The following is a 19491-nucleotide window of genomic DNA, read 5'->3' as shown; positions in this document are numbered from 1 at the left end:
AAGCCTGGATTAAAAATGTATTACATTTTTATTTTTTGTCACTGTTTTACACACAATACAGGCTGTATCACATCCAGCTGTGATTGGGAGTTCCATAGGGTGGCGCACAATTGACCCAGCATCTTTGGGGTTTGGCCAGAGTAGGCCATCATTGTAAATAAGAATTTGTTCTTAACTGACTGGCCTAGTTAAATAAAGGTTAAATAAATAATTTAAAAAATTCAAACAAACCCCATAATGTCAAAGTGGAATTATGTTTTATTTTTTTACAAATTAATTTAAAATGAAAAGCTGAAATGTCATGAGACAATAAGTATTCAACCCCTTTGTTATGGCAAGCCTAAATAAGTTCATCAGTAAGAATTTGCTTAATAATAAGTCACCTGTTGGTTTTTGGGTAAAAATAAAATAAAATCAGATATTTTTTACTTTTTTAACTAGGTTAAGAACAAATTCTTTTTTACAATGACAGCCTACCGGGGAACAATGGGTTAACTGCCAAGTTCAGGAGAAGAATAACAGATTTTTACCTTGGGGATTTGATCCAGCAACCTTTTGGTTACTGGCCCAACGACCACTAGCCTACCTGCTGCCCCAAATATTTAATATCCCTTTGAGAATGGTGAAGTTATTAATTACACTTTGGATGGTGTATCAATACACCCAGTCACTACAAAGATACAGGTGTCCTTCCTAACTCAGTTGCCAGAGAGGAAGAAACCCACTCAGGGATTTTACCATGAGGCAAATGGTGACTTTTAAACAGAGTTTAATGGCTGTGATATGAGAAAACTGAGGATGGATCAACAACATTGTAGTTACTCCACAATACAAACCTAATTGACAGTGAAAAGAAGGAAGTCTGTTTGCAACAAAGCACTAAAGTAATTTAGCAAAATTTTTTGCAAAGTAATTAACTTTTTGAATAAAAAGTGGTATGTTTGGGGAAAATCCAATACAATACATTACTGAGCACCACTCTCCATATTTGCAAGCATGGCAGTTAGGGATAGGTGATATCTGACACACAAGCATATACTATGTTGAAGTTTGAACAGGTTAGACTAAACCTTGAACAGGTCAGACTAAACCCGAGTCCTTTGACAGAGCCCCATTGATGGGTATAGCAGCGTAGATAAGCTCCTGGCCGCTCATCAAAGATACTGGTCGGTCACACACACAAACACAAACACACACACACACACACACACACACACACACACACACACACACACACACACACACACACACACACACACACACACACACACACACACACACACACACACACACACACACACAGAGCAGTGATTACATTACAAATGGTGATTATGATTAGCCTGGTGGAAGCAACCTGATTGTTGCATTCACCTTTATATTTCACTTCAGATATCATAAAATGAAATAGAATGGTGAACACAGCAATCAGGCTGGTTCCACCAGACTAGATTATGCCCTGGACATTAAATGCATCTACGAAGTAGAAAATAATCAACAAATAATGTCAGTTTACATAAATAATTTCTCAAAATTGGGTTATCAAATGTATCAATGTAATGAAGTGGGTTACCTTCTGTATTTGCACAAATGATGAGCCTGTGAAACCTGTTGCTGGCCAGATACTTACCAACATGTGGCTGACTGTTCCATTCATAGGAATACTCACAGCAAGGGCATGTCTGCATGATGCTGATCAGGGTCCCCTTGCTGGTCTACTCTATGATTCATGTTCATGTGACAGGGTGATATAATAGACAGCCAAGTTGTAAATTGCATTTTGTTCGAAAGAAAGGACAAAGTTTTTTGCTAATGCACTTCACAACCGAAATTACTCTACAAATTGTATTTGCTTGGTTGGGGAATTAGCTTATTAGTTTATCAAACCGGTTATTTTTTAATACAACTTTTCACATTTCATAACACACATTACCTGTCATTGTTGATGAAGCTGTCTGTGTCACCAGGGCAGTAACTCGGTCACTATCAGAGGCCTCATGATAGTGTGAGGACTCACAAAGTTACTTGTGTCGCCTGACACACTAGATTCTATGCTTGACAAGCTGTGAAAATAGCAAGTGATCAGTGAATGAAATTATTTTTGGAGGTCGATAAACCATTGCAATCACATTGCTGGATATGTTATGACACCCATCTCTGTTTGTTTTAGTAGGTCACGGCATCCATTCATGAGCAGGGGATCAGTCTGGCAACCAACTGTGCACTTTGTCTACCAGAAAAGCAGGGTCAACGTTTGTCCTCATCACTCAATTATAAAGATACACTATATATACACAAAAGTATGTGGACACCCCTTCAAATGAGTGAATTTGGCTATTTCCGCCACACTCGTTGCTGACAGGTATATAAATTAAGCAAACAGCCATGTAATCTCCATAGGCAAACATTAGCAGTAGAATGGCCTTACTGAAGAGCTCAGTGACTTTCAACGTGGCACCGTCATATGATGCCACCTTTCCAACAAGTCAGTTCATAAAATTTCTGCCCTGCTAGAGCTGCCCTGTTCAAATGTAAGTGCTGTTATTATGAAGTGGAAAAGTCTAGGAGCAACAACGGCTCAGTTGTAAGTGGTAGGCCACACAAGTTCACAGAACAGGACCGCCGAGTGCTGAAGCACGTAGCGCGGAAAAATCGTCTGTCCTCGGTTGCAACACTCACTACCGAGTTCAAAACTGCCTCTGGAAGCAACATCAGCACTATAACTATTTGTCGGGAGCTTCATGAAATGGGTTTCCATGGCCGAGCAGTCGCACACAAGCCTAAGATCACCATGCACAATGCTAAACGTCAGCTGGAGCGATGTAAAGCTCAACACCACTGGACTCTGGAGCAGTGGGAACGGACAAATCTGTGTTTGGCGGATGCCAGGAGAACGCTACCTGCCCGAATGCATAGTGCCAACTGTAAGGTTTGGTGGAGGAGGAATAATGGTCTTGGGTTGTTTTTCATGGTTCGGGCTAGGCCCCTTAGTTCCAGTGAAGGGAAATCTTAATGCTACATTAAAGTAGGGTACAAAACATTAGGAACACCTGCTCTTTCCATGACAGACTGACCAGATGAATCCAGGAAAAAAGCTATGATCCCTTATTGATTGTCACTTGTTAAATCCACTTCAATCAGTGTAGATGAAGGGGAGGAAACAGGTTAAATAAGTATTTTTAAGCCTTGAGAAAATTGAGACTTGGATTGTGTATGTACTGTATGCCATTCAGAGGGTGAATGAGCAAAACAAAAGATTGAAATGCCTTTGACTGTGGTATGGTAGTAGCTACCAGGCGCACCGGTTTGTGTCAAGAACCGCAACACTGCTGGGTTTTTCACGCTCAACAGTTTTCTGTGTGTATGAAGAACACACGGAAAACTGTGAACACATGGAAAACTGTGTTTATTGAATATAGGATAAAAAATATTATTTTAGTTTCTATGTGGAATTTAACGCAATTTCAACGTTTACACAGTTCTGATGATTATGTTGAAATTAGATTGATGTAACAACCTGTTAGTCAGGTTTAAAAAATGTATTTAAGTTTAAGTTTTTCCCTAATTTCAATGTTTACAACGTTGGTTGAAATTAGATGAAAACAGTACTGGTTTATGGCTTTTTTCAAATCCATCGTATTTTCCACGTTGATTCAACATCACAATACACTGACAAATTACATTGAAGTAACCCTTGGGAGTAACATCTCCCGTCACCACAGAAGGGCCAACTTCCAACTCTCTCAAACCACTATCCTCAGCAAGCTTTTCAATTCCCCCCCCTCACACACACTTTGTTTCCATTGGTTGTTTGAAAGGCTACGTCATGTTCTGAAATACAAAAATATTATTTATAAATAAAATAAATTAATGTCCGATTATATGACACAAAATTGTGATGTACCAGACTCCCATGTTCAGAATATTTTCACCTTTGATGTCTAATTGATCAATTGCATCACATTATCATGATAGATAGGTAGCTCATACCAGTACAGTCCATTCGCAAAGTATTCAGATCCTTTGACTTTTTCCACATTTTGTTACGTTACAGCCTTATTCTAAAATGGATTTTTTTTAAATCAATCTACACACAATGCCCCATAATGCCAAAGCGAAAAACAGTTTTTTTGAAATTGTTGCAAATGTATTAAAACAAATATAAAAACACCTTATTTACATAAGTATTCAGACCCTTTGCTATGAGACTCAAAATTGAGCTCAGGTGCATCCTGTTTCCATTGATCATCCTTGAGATGTTTCTACAACATGATCAGAGTCCACCTGCGGTAAATTCAATTGATTAGACATGATTTGGAAAGGCACACACCTGTCTATATAAGGTCCCACAGTTGACAGTGCATGTCAGAACAAAAACCAAGTCATGAGGTTGAAGGAATTGTCCGTAGAGCTCCGAGACAGGATTGTGTCAAGGCACAGATCTGGGGAAGGGTACCAATAAATGTATGCAGCATTAAAAGTACCCGAGAACACAGTAGAGAAGTTTGAAACCACTAAGACTCTTCCTAGAGCTGTCCGCCCAGTCAAACTGAGCAATCGGGGGAGAAAGGCTTTGGCCAGGGAGGTGACAAAGAACCCAATAGTCACTCTGACAGAGCTCCAGAGTTCCTCTGTGGAGATAGGAGAAACTTCCGGAAGGACAACAATCTCTGCAGCACTCTACCAATCAGGCCTTTATGGTGGCCAGATGGAAGCCACTCCTCAGTAAAAGGAATATGACAGCCCACTTGTAGATTGCCAAAAGGCACCTAAAGGACTGTCAGACCATAAGAAACAAGATTCTATGGTCTGATGAAACCAAGATTGAACCCTTTAGTCTGAATGCCAAGCGTCACGTCTGGAGGAAACCAGGCACCGCTCATCACCTGGCCAATACCATCCCTATGGTGAAGCGTGGTCGTGGCAGCATCATGTTGTGGGGATGTCTTTCAGCGGCAGACTGGGAGACCAGTCAGGATCGAGGGAAAGATGAATGGAGCAAAGTACAGAGAGAACCTTGATAAAAACCTGCTCCAGAGCGCTCAGGACCTCAGACTGGGGTGAAGGTTCACCTCCCAACAGGACCACGACCGTAAGCACACAGCCAAGACAATGCAGGAGTGGCTTCAGGACAAGCCTCTGAATGTTCTTGAGTGGCCCAGTGAGAGCCCGGACTTGAACCCGATCGAACATCTCTGGAGAGACCTGAAAATAGCTGAGCAGCTAAAAAATAGTTGTTGCTTTCTCATTATGGTTTATTGTGTGTAGATTGATGAGGGGAAAACATATTTATCCTTTTTAGAATAAGGCTGTAACGTAACAAAATGTAGAAAAAGTGAAGGGGTCTGAATACTTCCAAATGCACTAAGAACTCAGTGTCACACACATCTACAACTCATCCATTGTGTTTGCTTCTCCTATTTATGTAAAATGCAGTTGGCTCCCCTCCATCCATTTCCCGGCAGCAACCTCACAACCAATGTTCCCTCTAATTTTCTTCAGCACTGAGCAAAGTTCAGGTCGGCTGAGTGCAAACTTGAACGTTGTGAAAATTCTGTACCCGCTTTAAAATACAGTTTTAACAGTGGCCAAGTAGACTACTGTAGCTATTTGATCATAATGTAGTCCTACAGTGCCAGTGTGGCCTACCATAAAAAAATAATGTAGAAAATGCATTTCATAACATTCTAACATGGAAATAGCTGCTCTATCATTCAGCCTACAGCAGCAGCCAATGTGTGGTGTTCAATGTAGGCCTAAATTCCATGACATGTTTGAAAAAAACATGCAGGCCTTGACATGAACCTGTTTATCCACTTGTCCTTCAGACAAGGAGGTGACTGAAAAGTTATTGTGTTGTTTGATGCAAGAAAACCCTTTACAAAATAAAATGCATTATTATTCCCATACCATTATCAGAGAATCAGACAAATTATGGTACCCTCTGCCTATTGGCTACTTAGCTTATTCAAGCCTGTGTCAAAATACAACACTGCCCCTTTAAAAAAAAATGCTCTTTACCTGACTTGCTTTTCAAAGATGTCTACAAATGTAGACATGTTGTGCTGTTGTATGAAGCAATCACTCCTCTTTTGCTGACTACAAATGATCTATAACTGGGCTAATAACTCACTAACCAGCAAAGGATATGAACAAAATGTGCACACATGGCTACATGCAGCTCTTGCTATGATCTCAAAACAAGCACATCTACTCACGACCTCATCTGTAAACACAGTCCAGTTCAAAGTAAATGGCACAGATCCATATAAGCCTACTGCAATTCTGATTGGTTATAGTTATGTTGCACCGGTCTGTGTACGAGTTGTGCGCAATATAATCATACTGTACTCCGATGTCTTCTGCCTACAACAAAATCTCTTGCATAGTTCGTTTTGTTTCGGGAATGTTGCAATGAAAGTGGATAATACTGCATTGATTCAATCACAATTGCCACAGTAAAGGGAAACAGGGAAAACTCTAGAAAGTTGAGAAATTCAATCTCATGCTTCTTTCTCTCGGTGGGCTGATATTTCTTCTGCACTCTGCGCGTCAGTCCCGGGGGAGCTGCGTGGCAGCTACTGCTCCCACATTGCTCAACCACAACTGTCACGTGCAATAGATCAGTCAGAGGAACTTTCATTTACAGGAAATCACCAAGAGAAAGACATCAACATGGGTGAGCTCTGTTCAACTGTATGATGATTTGTAATCATAAAACTATATTTATTTCACATACATTACTTTAGAAGGGCACCAGCTAAAGTAACCTATTGTATCTGTATTTGTCTAATTTGGATAGGAGTTGGAGTTGGAATTGGTGGATTCATTACATTCTTGACTTTAGCCTCTTGTTTTGGAGACATTACAAAGGTTGACACCAGTGGGGCCTCAGAGATAACCGCTAGACAAGACAAGCTAACTCTCCAAGGTATGTGAGCGACCGGTATACAGAACCTTCCAATAATCAATAATAATACATCCATCGAATCTATATAATTTTATAGGAAAGAAATGACTTGCAAAATTAATCTTTTATATTTATTTTACTGTCAATCCTAATCCTCTAAAGGGGTGGATGCCTCTCATAAACTGGCTGAGCATGACCTGGTGAGGATGAACAAGTACAAGGAGCTCATCACCAGGGTGGGGCAGAAGCATGGCCTGGACCCAGCTATCATCGCTGGCATCATCTCCAGAGAGTCCCGGGCCGGGTCAGCGCTGGACCATGGCTGGGGAGATCATGGGAAAGGCTTTGGGCTCATGCAGGTTGGTTGGCAGTTGGCACAAGATTTGTGCCAACTGTATCGTTGATGTATCGTTGATTGTGTGTGAGAATGAGGAAGCAGAATGAACCATGCAGGAAGCAGAATGTATCGTTGATTGTGTGTGAGAATGAGGAAGCAGAACTTACCAAGGGGATTTGTGTTGAAATCTGAGACGTTTAATAGCATCTTCCTCTTTTAGATTGTACTATAGGCTATTTTTGTAATGAAATAAAAGTGGTGTGATTTATGTCTAAATATTTTATTTTCAAAGGTTGACAAGCGCTACCACAAGATAGTGGGGGCATGGGACAGTGAAAAGCATATCAGTCAAGGCACTGAGATTCTCATTGAGTTTATCCGAAGGATCCAGGCTAAATTCCCTGCGTGGCCCAAGGAGCACCAGCTGAAAGGTGCTGTATTGCTCACCCACCTTTTTACTCTGTAGTTTGATAGAAGAGAGGAGTTACATGTTTGTTATGTATGCAAATACACGGATACCATGGCAAAAACATATTGTAAATCTTTTCAGGGGGAATTTCAGCCTATAATGCTGGGGACAAAAATGTCCGCACCTATGAACGAATGGACGTGGGCACCACTGGGGGTGACTATTCCAATGATGTTGTTGCCAGATCTCAATGGTTCAAAAGCCAGGGTTATTGAAGACTCTTCATTATATACATCAGTCTTTGATTCTACCTATGGTGAAAATATTCAGTACCTGTTTTGGAATAAATCAAAGCAATAAAATTACTTCTCTGAATAAATCAAAGCAGTAAAATGTCTTCTATTTTCGGAATAAATCAAAGCAGTGAAATACATTATATTTTCTAAATACATGAAACGAAATGTCATTGTGTGGTCACTGGTCAACATTATTTTTTATATTTTAAGCAAACATCCTCTAATGCAGTTGTTCCCAAACTTTTTATAGTCCCGTACCCCTTCAAACATTCAACCTCCAGCTGTGTACCCCCTCTAGCACCAGGGTCAGCGCACTCTCAAATGTTGTTTTTTGCCATCATTGTAAGCCTGCCACACACACACTTATATGATACATTTTGTCACAGGCGTCATAAGGGACATACCAAGGCACAGCGGGTATAGTGCTCATCTTCTTACTTTTATTAATAAAGAGAGTGAACACTTAAACAAAATAACAAACGACAATCAACAGTTCCATAAGGCACACAAGCTATACAGAAAATAACCACCCACAAAAACACAGGAAAAAACAGGCTGCCTAAGTATGGCTTCCAATCAGAGACAACGAAAGACACCTGCCTCTGATTGGAAGCCATACCTGGCCACACATAGAAAAAGAAACATAGAAATAGAAAACTAGAAACAAAATCCCCTAGAACCAAAAAAACACAAAACACACACCCCCTGCCACGCCCTGACCATACTACAATTACAAATGACTCCTTTACTGGTCAGGACGTGACACATTTAAACATAAGAATGAGTGTGAGTTTTTGTCACAACCCGGCTAGTGGGAAGTGACAAAGAGCTCTTATTGGACCAGGGCACAAATAATAATATAATAATCAATAATTTTGCTCTTTATTTAACTATCTTACATATAAAACCTTAATTGTTCATCGAAAATGGTAAATAACTAACCACAGGTTAATGAGAAGGGTGTGCTTGAAAGGATGCATATAACTCTGCAATGTTGGGTTGTATTGGAGAGAGGCTCAGTCTTAAATCATTTTCTACACACAGTCTGTGCCTGTATTTTGTTTTCATGCTAGTGAGGGCCGAGAATCCACTCTCACATAGGTACATGGTTGCAAAGGGCATCAGTGTCTTAACAGCGTGATTTGCCAAGGCAGGATACTCTGATAATCTGGCAGTGGCTTCTGATTAAATAAAATTTTCACAGAACCGCTTGTTGCAATTTCGATGAGGCTCTCTTGTTCAGATATCGGTAAGTAGACTGGAGGCAGGGAATGAAAGGGATAATGAATCTAGTTGTTTGTGTCATCCGTTTTGGGAAAGTACCTGCGTAATTGCGCACCCAACTCACTCAGGTGCTTCGCTATATCACATTTGACATTGTCCATAAGCTTGAACTCCTTTGGACGCAAGAAAATCATACAATGATAGAAAGACCTGTGTTGTCCTTGTTAATGCAGACCTCAATTTTGTCCCGCACATTGAATATAATTGTGGAGAGACCCGGTAATCCTGGATTCAGATCACTCAGGCGAGAAAAAACATCACCCAGATAGGCCAGTCGTGTGAGAAACTCGTCATCATGCAAGCGGTCAGACAAGTAAGCTCGTCTCTCAATTTAAAAAAAACGTGTCAATACTTTGCCCCTTGATAACCAGCGCACTTCTGTATGTTGTAAAAGCGTTACATAGTGTCCCAAAACGTATTTCAAGCTATTAGGCATTCCTTTGGCAGCAAGAGACTCTCGGTGGATGCTGCAGTGTACCCAAGTGGTGTCGGGAGCATCTGCTTGCACGCGCGTTACCACTCCACTATTTCTCCCTGTCATGGCTTTTGCGCCATCAGTACAGATACCAACACATCCTGACCACCAAAGTCCATTTGATGTCACAAAGCTGTCCACTACTCTAAAAATATCCTCTCCTGTTGTCCTGTTTCCAGTGGTTTGCAGAAGAGGATGTCTTCCTTAATTGACCCCCCATAAACGTAACGGACATATACCAGGAGCTGTGCTAGGCCCACCACACCTGTTGACTCATCCAGCTGTAACGCATAGAATAAACTGGCTTGTATGCGAAGCAGTAATTGTTTCAAAATCATGTCACCGATGCTTCGTGAAAGTGTTGTTTGATGAAGGCATTGTCTCTATTGTTTTTTTGGCCTTTTCCCCCAGCATTGTCGTAGCCATATCCGCAGCAGCAGGAAGAATTTAGTCCTCCACAATAGTATGGGGATTGCCTGTCCTAGTCACTCGGTAGCTCACCATATAAGACGCTTCTAGACCCTTCTTATTAATGGTATATGTTGCTTTTATACATGTCTTACTACTCAAAAGTCGTCTTAATTCTCGCTTTAAAAACTCTCGTGGCTTATTTTTCTAATTGGCATGTTTTGTTTCTAAATGTCTGCGCAAGAGTGAAGGTTTCATTGAGTTGTGAGATAGTACTTTTGCACATATAACACACTGTGGCTGAGGAAAGGCACTACTCCCAATACAAGTGAACCCCAAATCAATGTAGTTCTCATCATATGTGTGCCTCTTCGATGGTCCAACGTCCCGTCCCTGTCTGTTGTTCGGTGGTTTCCCGGGTAAGGGGGCAGTAGCTCCTCGCCTGCATCAGATTCACAACTGTCAGTGTCCATGCTAGCTGGGCTAACAACAAATGTAGAATTACTGATGCTAGCATTGAATGTGCTCGTGGAAGCTGAACAACTTGTGTCGTCGACAGGTGCAGGTGTAGTACTGCTAGTAGTAGCAGCAGCTGGTATGTGTCTCTATGGACGCGGGCCTTACTTTTTATTAACCATTTATCAATTTTCAAGCAAACGGAATAAGCAGCAGCTACGTTTGGCTACATACGGATTATTAGTGGAATTCCCATGAGAGAGTAATGGTTAATGTGATTGGATGTTCATTATTTGACTAGGCTACCTGTATTTTACATTGTGTTATTATTTCGATGAACACTAGATGGTTTCATTTTTATTTTTGGCAGTGAAACGAGGCTACTCAGGCGAGAAAAAAACCTCACCCAAATGTATAGCAACGTTAGAAAATATAAATGGCCTGTTTGCAAATGTGAAGAAAAATGTTTTTCTATTTTTGATTTTTTTATGTGAATCACATTTTCATTTGGCGTACCGCAGACGTCATTGAGTACCCCAGTTTGTGCATACCAAAAGATTTGACTTTAATCTATGGAAATAAAATTAAGGTATTTGACCAGAAAATCGTTTTGAAAGACAGAGATAACAATGGAATTGAGCTATAACACAAAGTCAATGGTGAAAATTGGTTTAATTATTTTAGGGGTTTTGGTCAAGGACAGCAATATTGTATCCAATCAGGTGGTTCATTTTTCAGAGGGATCAAATTATCCTACACCATACACTGAGCATATAAAGTAAAGCATACCTAAATGGAGTTATTAAAAATACACCAATGTTAGCTTGGATTTAAAGTTGATCTTTATCTATAGATCTTTGAGAGCAATGTCTCAGTGATTCAACTGGTGAACACAATGAATGATGTTACTTCCTCGCAGAGAAAGCATGCGCGGTACTCTAGTGCTTCTGCAGGCTAGTTGAAGAAAGACACGAAACTTCAATGGGCCAGATCTAATCATCACAAATCACCGACGTATTTTTTACTTCATTGATGGTTGTCTGCATACTTTAAAATATAGCGCCTAACTCAGTTTGTAAGTATCACTTTCTTTCATGACGAACTTACATAGACATATTGTTTGATAAGATTCCAAATGGTTCGCACCAGTTGCTTTTTCTATGTTGCTTTTAGAGTTAGCAAAGAAACTGTTGAATTCAGATGGTGGTGGTCTCCAACTTTTCTTGGAAGATGTTAACATAAACTGCTCTTCTTTATTACGGATGCGATGTTGAATTATACCTCTCACTTGAAGGAACTCCCACATAATCCGATGTGTTAACGTTAGCATAATGTGACTCATCCTCTTCTTGAATTGATTTTGGTTACATATATATTTTACTTATATTTACTTTTCAAAGACAATTAGCTATTGCTTTCTTAAACATTTAGTCCGATTTTCAATGGCCTGTAGGCTATAATTGTCTTCTCCTCTTTGACAACACAGAAGGATAATGGTGATTGTTTTTACACTGTTTCAATAGGCTGTGGTTAAGATAGTCAATATTTTGTCCACATCAGTTGCTTATTCCCAGCAGCTATCTGTTATGATATGTCCATCAATAACTTTACATAATTCCTTGTTTGATGCACATAAACAATATACTTTATATCCCTGGTTTGGTGCAGGGTAGAAAGGGGTTGATTTGAGCCAATGTGTGGAGTAAAAACAAAGGAAATGGACAAATCTGTTTGCAGATGTTCCAGGCACCAAATGCACGAGCTCCAATCTGGAATTTTTCTTTTTAAGAAAATATCTATACCTATATAATACCTAAATACTGTACCTATGCACATGTCAGCAGAACTGGGTGGCACTCTTATGGCAAATACATTGAAATTCCATCATAGCGCTTTAAAAAGTCATCTGATGATGCATGGTGTGTCCAATCCAGTTTTGTTATTACAAATATCTGCAAATCTTGAAGAAATATCCCATAGTATATCTCTTTATAATGATTGAATTATATAGTGACATCAAAGGATAAAGTGCTCAAATCTACTATCCCTGTGCCCTTTGGATTATTGTAGCAGTTTATTGTACAAATTGAATGCAGCAAGTTAATTCTGAATTGTTCTTGACCATGAGTGTTTTTTTTTTATTTTTACAATGCATTATATGCGAGCATAATGTCACTAAGTCTAACAGTGGTTAGTATAGTGGTCACAGTTGTCCTTAGCCTTGTAAACCACACACAGCTGACCAGTAGGACCAACCAGACTGAGTAACAGCACTAATTACATGTTTTAAATGGGCCAACTGGGAAATGAGGATACGGCGAAGAGCAAAACACTTACAAAATTAAAGTCACAATTATTTGATTATCACCATGCAATTAAATCCTTCAGATAAATGTATTCTCGCATGCCCTCACCGCCCACACATACTCTGCAGCAAATGATTTCTAGTGTAAGAAATGCCTTGTGAAAATGGTCCCAACTGTAGGTAAATGGCAGACTAGAGGGCCTTTAGCAAGCAGTGAAACCCAGTAGGATCCCTTTTCATGTGGAGAGTGTGAGAACAGAGTGGGTCATTTCAGGGGTCAGCTCTGAAAGGTTTCCAGCACCATGAGAAGATAACCAAAGGCAGGCAGAGAGGAGAGGAGGACTGTGTTGTTTTTGCTGTATACACATCCCTGTCTATCTGTGACACATTTAGCCTCACCCTCGCACCCAGCTAGGGGTGCTCCCTAGCTCAGCTCTGGGGTATAATTTTTTTGTTATTTACAGTTCTGCATACATGGCCTTAATTAGAGTTTGGGCCAGAGAGCTCACTGCTCGCAGAAGATGTGTTCCAGATGTGAGCAGGAATTCCAAGTGCTTTGTAAAGAAAAGAAACAGTACTCTGCAGGAGTTGACTAAAGAAACTTGAGTCAGAGCAAACTGTTGAGGGATTCGAGAGAACAGGGGAAAAGGGGCCTCTTGCTCAATCATGGGCACAGATTTAACTCGTCAGAATTCAGGTTTATATAACTAACTATCTAGAGTTGAAAACAGCATGTTCTTTTACCCTACAGTATTTTGGTGAACCACAAAGTTTATGACAATCGGTGTGTTTTCAAGCACTGAGCACTCCTTACATTTGTTTTGCAAGTTCTCATACAGTAACTCCAATGTACATACTTTCTATACTTTCTCAGTTAAGAGCCAAGTAAGCAAGAGATTCTGTGGGGGCAGTGAAAAAAAATGTGTCAGGAAATACCCCAAAAACCGGTCATGCTGGAGGATGTTGCAGGCAGCAGAACGTTTTCCACGGCGTCTCCAGACTCTGTCACGTCTGTCACATGTGCTCAGTGTGAACCTGCTTTCATCTGTGAAGAGCACAGGGTGCCAGTGGCGAATTTGCCAATCTTGGTGTTCTCTGGGAAATGCCAAACGTCCTGCACGGTGTTGGGCTGTAAGCACAACCCCCACCTGTGGACGTCGGGCCCTCATACCACCCTCATGGAGTCTGTTTCTGACCGTTTGAGCAGACACATGCACATTTGTGGCCTGCTGGAGGTCATTTTGCAGGGCTCTGGCAGTGCTTCTCCTGCTCCTCCTTGCACAAAGGCGGAGGTAGCGATCCTGCTGCTGGGTTGTTGCCCTCCTACGGCCTCCTCCACATCTCCTGATGTACTGGCCTGTCTCCTGGTAGCGCCTCCATGCTCTGGACACTACGCTGACAGACACAGCAAACCTTCTTGCCACAGCTCGCATTGATGTGCCATCCTGGATGAGCTGCACTACCTGAGCCACTTGTGTGGGTTGTAGACACCGTCTCATGCTACCACTAGAGTGAAAGCACCGCCAGCATTCAAAAGTGACCAAAACATCAGCCAGGAAGCATAGGAACTGAGAAGTGGTCTGTGGTTACCACCTGCAGAACCACTCCTTTATTGGGGGTGTCTTGCTAATTGCCTATAATTTCCACCTGTTGTCTATTCCATTTGCACAACAGCATGTGAAATTTATTGTCAATCAGTGTTGCTTCCTAAGTGGTCAGTTTGATTTCACAGAAGTGTGATTGACTTTGAGTTACATTGTGTTGTTTAAGTGTTCCCTTTATTTTTTTGAGCAGTGTATTTCCACACTGAGGTTGGAACAACACTGTGAAATTGTGAAAATAATAATACCCTTTTTATTTAAGAGGTGTAAGCCTGTTTTTGTGGGATGGAGTTTTGGCCTGCCTGGTGACATCACCAGGTGGTAAATTAGTTAATAGACCAATAAGAAAGAGTTCCAAACCTCTCTACCAATAACAGCTAGTTTTATATTTTCCCCTCCCCACTCAGACCACTCCCTGACAGTCCTAGCAAAATTCTTGCTTGATAATTTGCTGTTTGCTAAGAAGCATTTTTTTTTTTTTACCATTTTATTTTAAAACAAATCACAGTAAGGTACTTAATTGTTAACCAGAAATTATTTGATATTGAGATCAAGATGGCAACATTGGACCTTTTTTTTTAAAGAGATTTTCTGGAAGCGTTGTATACTTTTTAGCCAGTACTTCTGAAAGTAGCGCCCAAGAGACAAAAAGAGTACCTATAAATTGTAGAGACCGTTGTAACGTAATTGCTCTCGAGCCCCCTGCAGCGCACGTGTCCCTTTGCTCACCCGCAACCTCATTTGACGTGTACATTTTAGTCATTTAGCAGACGCTCTTATCCAGAGCGACTTACAGTGTGTAAACAGTGTAGGTTCCGTCCCTCTCTTCGCCCCAACCACGTCAACAACTGACACCCCACGTAGCATCGTTACCCATCGCGCCACAAAAGCCGCGGCCCTTGCAACGCAAGGGGAAACCCTACTTCAAGTCTCAGAGCGAGTGACGTCACTCATTGAAATGCTATTAGCGCGCACCACCGCTAACTAACTAGCCAATTCACATCGGTTACAAATGCATACATTTCATACAAAACGTTTCTTTTTTTTCCCCAATACAATACTGTGACGATCTGATTCCGCCTCCCACTAACTTTGCAACCTCATTGTACATCATTCCATTTGCCAATCAACATTTCCTTAATGTTCGGTTGTGGCTAGTTCCGGTGACTAGTATGGCAAGCAAGCGATTGTGATGTCATTTTATACAACGGAAAAGTTATAGGCCTACTTACAGGTAACTGCCAAAATAAAGGAAACACCAACGTAAAGTGTCAGGCTGTTGGGCCTCCAGAACAACTTCAAACCACCTACAAATAGCGTTTGACATTGTGGGGACTAACAAAATGGCCACTGTTGGTCAAATTTTCTGGTCCTCACAAGAAGAAACACATGTGTACGCTCCTTTGAGACCCCTCTTTCAAAATGACAGCGGTCTCTTCTAGCCATGGTAGCCAAAATAATGGGCAACTGGGCATTCTATACATGACCCTAAACATGTTGGGATGTTAATTGCTTAATTAACTCAGGAACAACACCTGTGTCGAAGCACCTGCTCTCAATATACTTTGTATCCCTCATTTTCTCAAGTGTTTCCTTTATTTTGGCAGTTACACACATATATATTAGCGTCAAATGTCATACTCCTTGAAAGTCATGCATTGGTAATATATAGCGGTTGCCTACGTGATGAATGATGATCGCAGACAATCAACTGCAGTGTTTGATTATTACCCCACATCATGGAATATCTGTGTGAACGTTTATAAGGACAAAAGGTGGACACGTTAAATTATTCTATTTGGATGGTTGACACAACAGAAAGGTAGGCCGATATGTTTTTGTCTAAAAAGTGGGTAAAAGTTTGCTTCAATATGTGTGTTGTTGTGAATGGCGATCGGGATAAATAGATGGATCCACGCCTGGTAAAAACCCTTAGCCTATTGTGAAGTACTGTATATTCCAAAATTCACCAGCGGCACCATTTAAGAGCTCAAGGTTGTCAGCACAGTGTTTATGATCAGACATTTTATCTTCTAATGTATTTGTGTGGCTACGATGCACAACGCTTTCTAATTTGTAGAGAAATTCATTGAAAGAGAAATGCAGCTACTACCGAGGTCTAATATATCTCACTTCTCATTTCAGATGCTTTCTAACATCTGATGCATGGATTTGATCGACGCATTCAATGTATTTGTTGCTCTTATAATGGTAAGCGCATGCAGCCACTCATCCCACTTGCTTCTGAGAGCGTGTTCATAACACGACAGGAACGAGCGTGTAGGTCTCATACACTAAATGATGGCAGGATAGAATGTAAGGATTCGGTGCATTTTTCCACTGGGAGAGGACTGTAGATCGTTTATGCATGTATGAGTTTTTGATTTACACGTCGATCCAAAACGGGAGGTTTAAAAAGTGAGGTAGTTTTCAATTCTCCGGAATTGAATTCTCTTTAACAGACTGATAATCATACCAGACGGTAAATATTGAGTTGATAAGCTAAGTGTTTTGATTGTAATGATGTATTTTATCAATTGTTTCTAATCTCTCCCCCCCAAAAAAAAATAAAAAAATCCTATTCCATTGAAATGCCATTTAGTGGAGTAAAAGTTATTTGGGTAGAAGTGCTGTGATCACTGTCTGTGGCCAGTCTTCTAATGTGTTTACACTTTTAGGTCGAGGGAAATGTTTCATTTTGAAAAGGAGCCTCAGATGTCTGGAGTTAATAGCGTTTGAGTTGATGATTGTTTACATGAACACATTCTTTATTCCCAGGTAAATGGTCCACTTGGCTTGTTCCGAGCAGATCTGGCCATTTTGTATGGTTGAATGCTGATCGAGCTTTACCAAATCCTTTCCCGGAGCTCACATGGCGATGTTTATTTAGTTAACTTTCAGGCTCCTCTGACTTTGTGTAGTTGTTCAATTCACATTTGTATTGTTTTGCATGTTGGCATTCTGCAATAACATACTTATCTGAGAATTAAGCCTATTATCAAACCTGTACATTAATAGCCCATATTGATTTTCTACTTAGTCATCCTTAGTCATATGACTTGACATCCCAACATGACTGACACCAAGGTTGAACCTAGAGGTTGAGATTTAGACATCTGTTGACTCTGGCTCAATGGCAAGGTGGCACTGTTTGTTGGGGTGTTTTTGTTTTTCTGATGGGGATGAGTGAGTTCCCAGCCAGGACAATCCCCACGACGCCCCTAGCTAATTATCACAGAGACATGGGTCAGATCAGCTGGAAGTAAGCTGCCTGATTGAGACAATAGCTGCAGGCTGCCGCTCGGGATTAAGCTATGTGACGTGGGGGGTGGATGGGGGTGGGAAGAGCAGCTTGGGGCGGGCTGTTAGTTCACACTCGTGTCCTCCCACTGTAGGCTAGTCACTGGGAGGGCAGGCAGCCTCCACTCAAAGATAGCGCTGTGTCTTTATCTTTGTCTTGCCACCAGCTGCCCTTTCTGCCTTTCTGTCTTAATTCATGTGCATTAAGAAGGCGGGTGTTTGTGTGTAGTGGACTGGTGGCCTTCAACATTGCAGTTGGGGCTTGCACAGGGACTTCCACGTGCCAGCACTCAGATAAGCTGGTAAAGGATGTACTAAAGAGGGAATCCGCTGCCATTTATATTGCTTGAGCATTCCCATCTAGAAACCATGGCTGGATTTTACGGCTGTTTGCGGGGGAAGAAGTAAGTGTGCTCTGCTTTTCTGGTTAGATATATCTCCTCAGACCCTGGCATGATATCAAACATATCTATCGCCAGAGCATTTATCTGAATGGAACATACTCATTTATGTTATGTGTCCCTGGCAGTCTGCATAAAGTACATGGTGGTTGTACATGTATGTCTTAGATAAGGGCTAAAATTATTTTACTAACCCTAATATTGGGACACAGTAGGCCTGCATTGGTTTTGCAAGTCCTAGCATATGAATAAATAGTTCATTTGAAACTGTAGCGTGGACTGGATTGTGAATACTCTGTATATGGGCTGTTTGTTTGCAGTGTCAGAGAACGATCTCCCCTTTTATCCTAGTCGTCACTTGCTTCAACATCCACAGTCATAAACCCTGCCTATTTGTAAAATGTGTCTTCTTAAAATTGTATTTTTACCCTAAACTTAACCACACTGCTAACCGTATGCCTAACCTTAACAAAAATTCGCTTTTTAGTTTGAAGTTTTCACGATATAGCTAGTTTTGACTTTGTGGATGTAGAATCTATCCTTCAGTCTCATGACATTTAAGACAATAAAAGCTTTATTGACCCCTCGCTTAGTTCATTGAAAAAATGTGAGAGCCAAGCAGCCCTTTTGTTAACCTTGTGAAATGACTCACTTAACAGTAACTCCGCCTGAAAGGAATCAGTTATTCTCCCCCAGAGTGAGTAACTGACTGCCACGGTTTATTCACATCCATCCACCCCCACATCCCAAACACCCATTTCATGGTTTGTGTCAGCTGTCCCAACTAAGTTCCTCTTAGCAGTAGTCTGGCTAAGTACTGGCTTTCATGTGACATCTTGTACACAAACTGACTTAGAAATGGAGACCATATACAGTATGGATACCAAGCACAGTAGAGTACACAACATACCATCCTAAAGTAAACAACTCGGCTAAGATGTGTGGGACACCTGCACTCTTTCACATGGTGCTCTTTTACGCAGTTTTCTCTGGACATTTGAAGCCTTACCATTTCCAGATGAATCTGGTTTAATGCTAATAGTCCAAGTCAGTAAGAAGGGCTGTTTTGAACTGTGCTATCACCTAATGTTTTTTCTCCTTGTTGGATTAACAAACTAGATTAATGCATGTGCACACACGCAGGATGTCTTACTTGCTGTACGCCTTGTATTTGGGGCAGATGTCTAGCCTAACCCTTTTGTTGACAGGCGTCTGTGTGAATGCACCCTTGGTGCAACTTGTAAATTCATGATACCCATTTCATAGTCCAACTTAGTCACTCCTTTTAATTTAGAAACTGGAAGTAAAGAAA

At 40.9% G+C, this 19491-nt stretch overlaps 2 protein-coding genes across 12 annotated transcripts in view; both read left to right on the top strand.

Moving 5' to 3' along the window:
- The first annotated feature begins 6385 nt into the window (after positions 1 to 6385).
- Positions 6386 to 8032, top strand: LOC100136420 (lysozyme g). 3 transcript variants are annotated; one of them, XM_014200130.2, is made up of 5 exons: positions 6386 to 6676; positions 6800 to 6928; positions 7070 to 7266; positions 7537 to 7675; positions 7795 to 8032. In XM_014200130.2, exons 1-5 carry the CDS (start codon positions 6673 to 6675, stop codon positions 7926 to 7928), a joined length of 603 nt encoding a protein of 200 aa, XP_014055605.1. In that variant the 5' UTR covers positions 6386 to 6672; the 3' UTR covers positions 7929 to 8032. The 3 variants fall into 3 exon arrangements, with proteins under 3 accessions (XP_014055605.1, XP_014055606.1, XP_014055607.1); XM_014200131.2 differs by having other exon boundaries at positions 6417 to 6676; positions 6845 to 6928; XM_014200132.2 differs by having other exon boundaries at positions 6643 to 6676; positions 6860 to 6928.
- A 3458-nt stretch (positions 8033 to 11490) lies between these two features.
- The window catches only part of cb055 (CB055 protein), a 42772-nt gene continuing 34771 nt past the window's right edge, over positions 11491 to 19491 (top strand). Inside the window, exons 1-2 of one of the 9 annotated variants that reach the window (XM_014200027.2) lie at positions 11515 to 11647; positions 16624 to 16689. Coding sequence is in view for 2 of the 9 variants with exons in the window: in XM_014200023.2 (XP_014055498.2) it covers positions 18148 to 18182 (35 nt within the window). In the remaining 7 variants the exon portion in view is untranslated. 9 annotated transcript variants of the gene reach the window in all.

This window comes from Salmo salar, chromosome ssa05, assembly GCF_905237065.1.
Source record: "Salmo salar chromosome ssa05, Ssal_v3.1, whole genome shotgun sequence".
Taxonomy (NCBI): domain Eukaryota; kingdom Metazoa; phylum Chordata; class Actinopteri; order Salmoniformes; family Salmonidae; genus Salmo; species Salmo salar.
Note: the sequence above shows the minus strand (reverse complement) of the source record. Positions and strands in the feature narration are given on the sequence as shown.

Coding starts and splice junctions, on each gene's coding strand:
- LOC100136420 (XM_014200130.2), top strand. Junction 6,929..7,069: donor AGACAAGCTAACTCTCCAAG/GTATGTGAGCGA, acceptor AATCCTCTAAAG/GGGTGGATGCCTCTCATAAA. Junction 7,676..7,794: donor CAAGGAGCACCAGCTGAAAG/GTGCTGTATTGC, acceptor AAATCTTTTCAG/GGGGAATTTCAGCCTATAAT.